Source organism: Aplysia californica, unplaced genomic scaffold (genome assembly GCF_000002075.1).
Source record: "Aplysia californica isolate F4 #8 unplaced genomic scaffold, AplCal3.0 scaffold00514, whole genome shotgun sequence".
In the NCBI taxonomy this organism is placed as follows: domain Eukaryota; kingdom Metazoa; phylum Mollusca; class Gastropoda; order Aplysiida; family Aplysiidae; genus Aplysia; species Aplysia californica.
The window spans coordinates 351,810-356,893 of record NW_004797784.1 but is presented as its reverse complement, the minus strand read 5'-3'; the positions used below and the strand labels follow the sequence as shown (position 1 = coordinate 356,893).

General features: G+C 41.4%; 1 protein-coding gene across 1 annotated transcript in view; it reads right to left on the bottom strand.

Annotated features, from left to right (window-relative positions):
- Positions 1-5,084, bottom strand: part of LOC101855442 (solute carrier family 13 member 5) — a gene marked incomplete at its 3' end in the record, with an annotated part of 25,747 nt that overhangs the window by 5,630 nt on the left and 15,033 nt on the right. The window contains 4 exon segments of the mRNA XM_013086859.1: positions 1,323-1,418; positions 2,349-2,477; positions 3,725-3,856; positions 4,846-4,992. Coding sequence (XP_012942313.1) covers positions 1,323-1,418; positions 2,349-2,477; positions 3,725-3,856; positions 4,846-4,992 — 504 coding nt within the window.

Genomic DNA, 5,084 nt, shown 5'->3' with positions numbered 1-5,084 from the left:
CAAACGTCTTATCAAAAAGTTGGTTTATCGGATCGCTTGGTACAGTGTGTCCAAGGGAAGTAATACTTAGATTAAGTCTGCAAAAATGGTTTGCTGTAGTAGCTTCCCTTTTAAGTATTGCCTGTTTTTACGATCTTTTCAAACTCTTTTGTGATTGTCTAAAAGCAAACTCATAATTCATTACTTTTTATTATATTGCCAAAGCACCCAAGCACCAAAAATCCACTACCGACTTACTATCCTCTACAGACCCCAAACATCATTATGTCCCATATCCATCCCAAGTATTAAGTCCTCTACCTACCCCAAATATCAAGTCCTCTAGCTACACTTAGTATCAAATGTCCTCTTCCTGCCCAAAATATCAAGTGTTTTTTACCTACCACAAGTTTCAAATATCATCTCTTAACCCAAACACCAAAATGTCCTCCACCTACCCCAAGTATAAAAAATATGCTCTGCGGACTTCAATAAAAAAAAAATGTAATAGATCAGGGTCAAATCTGATGTACTTCTCAGAACGGGTTCTTGGCTTTTAAATCTAGGATGAGGATGGGTACAATGTGCATAGGTATTAGTGGAGCTCGTGACCCAGTTACCCTCAACCCTTAATATAGCTGGACAGAAGCTTTGGTCAGCACGGACTAAAGACATCACCCTCAATCAACACAGGCTGTGATGTATGAATGGCATCTGCTCGTGGATAATTGAGTCCTTTCCTGGAGGGAAGACCCCCCCCCCCCGACTCATAAATATGCCACACAACTCGGCCAGAAAAAAAGGCTTCGTACCCTTACAAGTCATCACATCTCTGACGAACCCTAGAATATTCTGAAACATTCTGAGAAACAATCTTTCACACGTTAGCGCTTCTATTATTAATCATCACAGGTGCCCCTTTGGCCGTGGGTAAATTATTATAGAAAAAGGACAGACAGATCATATCTGAGGATCTACCGGCTTTCCTGGCAAGGCAAGACTGTCCTAAGATGTGATCTACAACGAAGCCGTACTATAATCGTGTATTCAATGTTGACAGTTCTCAAACCACCCACGAGACAGGACTCAGCCATTGATTCTCCTCGGCGGTCTGAGAAAGATACAGCTTTCCAGCAGACAGATGCAGATACGTGATAAACATCTCCGTACTCGGGAACCGAAGTTACGTCTTCTGCGTGCGACGGCGATGAGCCTAGCCGCTGCACCAAAGATGCACAGAAAGGCTGATGTAGTTTCGCTAGCACAAACAAAACTTACAAGCGTTCCGATAAATTTTTCTCTTCAACAAAACAAATTCCAGTCCACCTCCCACAACCACTCACGAGACAGGACCCAGCTTGCGGTACTCCGCTGCGATGAGTTCTTTAACCCTCCGGCTGTTCTCTGTGGCAGGTGAACAACAGCTGCAGCACGGCCCTCTGTGAACAGCCAGAAATGTGACCTCTAAAAATATATCACCATCTGTGATCAAGCAGAAATGTGACCTCTCAACTTCTATCACCATCTGTGGTCAAGCAGATATGCTACACATCCACAACATCTATCAACATCTGTGTTGAAGCAATCTGAAATGTGACGTATCAAAACCATCTATCAACATATCTGTGGACAAACAGAAATGTGGCGAGTCAACATCTGGCCGCTGAGTGAGCGGATAAACAGCGACCTGAGTTCGAATTGCAGCAAGGTGAATTTTTCTGTCCTCTGTGTCAGGTGAACAACAGCTGCAGTACGACCGTCTGTGGTCAAGCAAAAATACGATGTATCAACAACATCTATCATCCTCTGTGGTCAAACAGAAATGAGACGCGTCAATATCTACCACCCTCTGGGGACAAATTAAATAGAAATGTGACGAGTCAATAACTAGTAAATAACTACCACTTTCTATGGACAAATAGAAATGCAACAAGTCAATATTATCTACCACCTTTCGTGGACAAATAGAAATGTGATGCGTCAACATCAGGCCGTTGTGTGAGCGAGGAAACTGAAACGAATTCGAATCTCAGCCAGGTGAATAAGTAATTTTCTGGCCTATTACGTAATACGGCACACTCATTAGGCTTTCTGACATACTTATCGGGTTTTCATGTGTATTTGTTTTGCATCCAATGTGTTCATTGTGTTCTCTAACTTCCTTGTTACGTTTTCTAGGCTGAGGGTAGTTTTTCAGGTTTTTGTTTTCGGATGCATTTATTGCATTTTCTGGTGTATTTGCGTGTATCTATCTAAGCCCAAGACAGCATTTGAGGAACTAACAGCGACGTTTACTACATCGGAACACATGCAACAGTAAACGCCTAACACAAAAAATTGTGTTTGGTCCAGCTGTATGGCGTAGTTACCTGCACCTCAGGAAGGCAACCTGCAGCCAGATCCAACAGACAATGAGGACCACAGCGGAGAGCGGTAGACCCACAGCCATCCACGTCCCAAACGACACAGGGCTGGGCAGGTCGTGCTTGTGGTACAGTCTGGGGACAGCATCGGAAAGGAGCCTTATTCATATCACAATTAGCATAATGTATGTCTTACGTCAACGGAATTGAGGCTGCATTTCCTTATTCCTACTACAGTTAGCATAATTTATTAATTACGTCATCGGAAACGAGGCTGTAGTGCCTTATTCATACTAAAATTAGCATAATTTATGCATTAAGTCATCGAAAACAAAGCTGTCGTGCCTTATTCATACCACAATTAGCATAATTTATGTCAATATATCACCGTAAAGGAGACTGCTGTGCCTTATTTACTCACATTAATTTTTTTCGCCCTCTTTTACATTATGGTATAGAGGGGGAGAATCAAACGTCTTTCTCTAGTTTGTTGTGTCACCTGTTGCATGGTTATATATTTGTTTTGTTTAATGTTTCTATGGCCCTCTCAGTCGATTTTTTCCTGGGCTTCTTCCTCTGTATCCACCAGACACAGTACTTTATGAATACCATAATTAGCATAGCCAATTTTTATACCGCCATCATAACCCCCCCCCCCCACCCCATCCCCTTTTTTCCTCTCTTCCTCCACAATGATCCGTGCTTCCTGCTTTGTTTGGACACGTGACAACAACAGAAGATAGGTTGCTTCATTCGTAGAAAAATTAACATAATTCTTTAATTTTCAATAATATACCTAAGGCTTTATTCCTGCTTTATACTGGGCCAATTTTGTCATCCAAGTTTTCAGTATCACAAGCTTCTCTGTAATTCCTGCTTAAATGTTTTTCACAAAATAAACACCAAACCGAGAACAAAAGTAAACAAGAAGTAAACGTAGGGTTTTACCCATTGATCAGAGGGATTTTCTGGGACTTATTAGATGTTTGTTATGACTGTAAACAACCGCACTATGTCAAATTATAACTGAACTGGCGCGCCGTATACTAAAAGTCATCGGTTCCACCAACGTCTGTTGGTTATACTATTATGATGGTCCAGCTTTTGGCGAGTTTTCAGCAGACCGCCTTAAAATTAATCTACTAAACAATCCGCACCACGAAATACCAATTGGGTAAAAGGGCCCGCCTCATTGACAGTGTCTAGATGATGATCAAACAACAAAAATGAGAAACATAATAACAGAAGCGATGATATGATGATGATGATGATGATGATGATGATGATGATGATGATGATGATGATGATGATGATGATGATGATGATGATGATGATGATGATGATGATATAAGACCTCCCCAAACACCCAACAGGCCACTCACTCGTCTACCATGGCCTTAAGCACCAGGTTGGGGCCGGTGCCGGTGAGACTTGCAATCCCCCCAGTGTTGGCGGCGTAGCAGATACACAGCAACATCCCGCGCTCCATCTGGGCCATGTGATCGTCTTCTTGGCTGAGAGGAAACAAGAAAACAACACGATCTGGCGGCTACATTGGCACAGCATATTATTATGTTCCACTTATCAGTAAACGACGTATTTTCTAGAAAGCCAGAGCATACCGATATAGAAATTCATTCATACCAACTGTAGTGAGCATACTGAACATACAATGATCTCAGTTGTGTCAATGATAGGATAAAATCACAAGAATGTTCGTAAGCATAGGTCTACACTAACATAGTCACATTAGAGGAGGCTCTGTCTACCGTTTCGTAATTTCACGGTGACATTTAAGTCGCTTCCAGTAGGTAACTGAATAGAGGGTGCCCAATTTCCCCCGTGATTGGGCAGAGGAAGATAGGACTAATGCAACATCATATTTTTTTTAAAACCTAGCTGACAGTGACTTAACTCATATCTTCTCAATAATGATTTACATAAACACCATCTCTCATGATCACTCACCACCACTATCATATCTAATATCGTCATGGCTCTCAGATCCTTGACATATACCTATATTCCCTGAATCTCTATCAGTAACTGTTACATGTTGCAATAATTATTATGTACGTAATCCACTATTGGACTCTATCAAACGAACGTTTTTCTTTTAAAAGGTTGGTGTCAATCTCATAGAAATGGGCAAGAGACCAAAAAAAAAAGGCAGAGCACTGGTCTAAACTAAAACCGTAGCCCTAACAGATCAAGAACATGTTGCGACTTTTTAAAGGGGGGGGGGGGTAAAAATGACACTTTTTAGAAGCAAAAGATTTTGAAAAACGCTGAGCTAGACATTTTAACAACACAACCTAAAACGGACGTTAAGCCAAACATATTAGTAACACAACATAAAACTAACGTTGAGCCAAATATTTTAGCAACACAGCATTTTAAAAACAAAAACGTTAAGCCACACTTTAATTTAGCAACACAGCATAAAACAAACGTTAAGCCAAAAATGATAGTAATACAGCATAAAACAAACGTTAAACCAAACCTGTCTGAGGCATCACTGTGAGCGTCATCGTTATCATGTTTCTCCCCCTCGCTTTCTGTCTTTTTCAGCTCGTACTGGTCACCTTCGCCAGCAACTACGTACCGCTCTTGGCTTTTGACAGGTTTTTCTTCTTTCTTGGCAACATGTCTGGTGTGGAAAATGTACAAGAAGAGTCAGGCTAGATCGCTGAGCTTGGCAGTCATGGACTGATCGAACACGTACACACACACACATACACA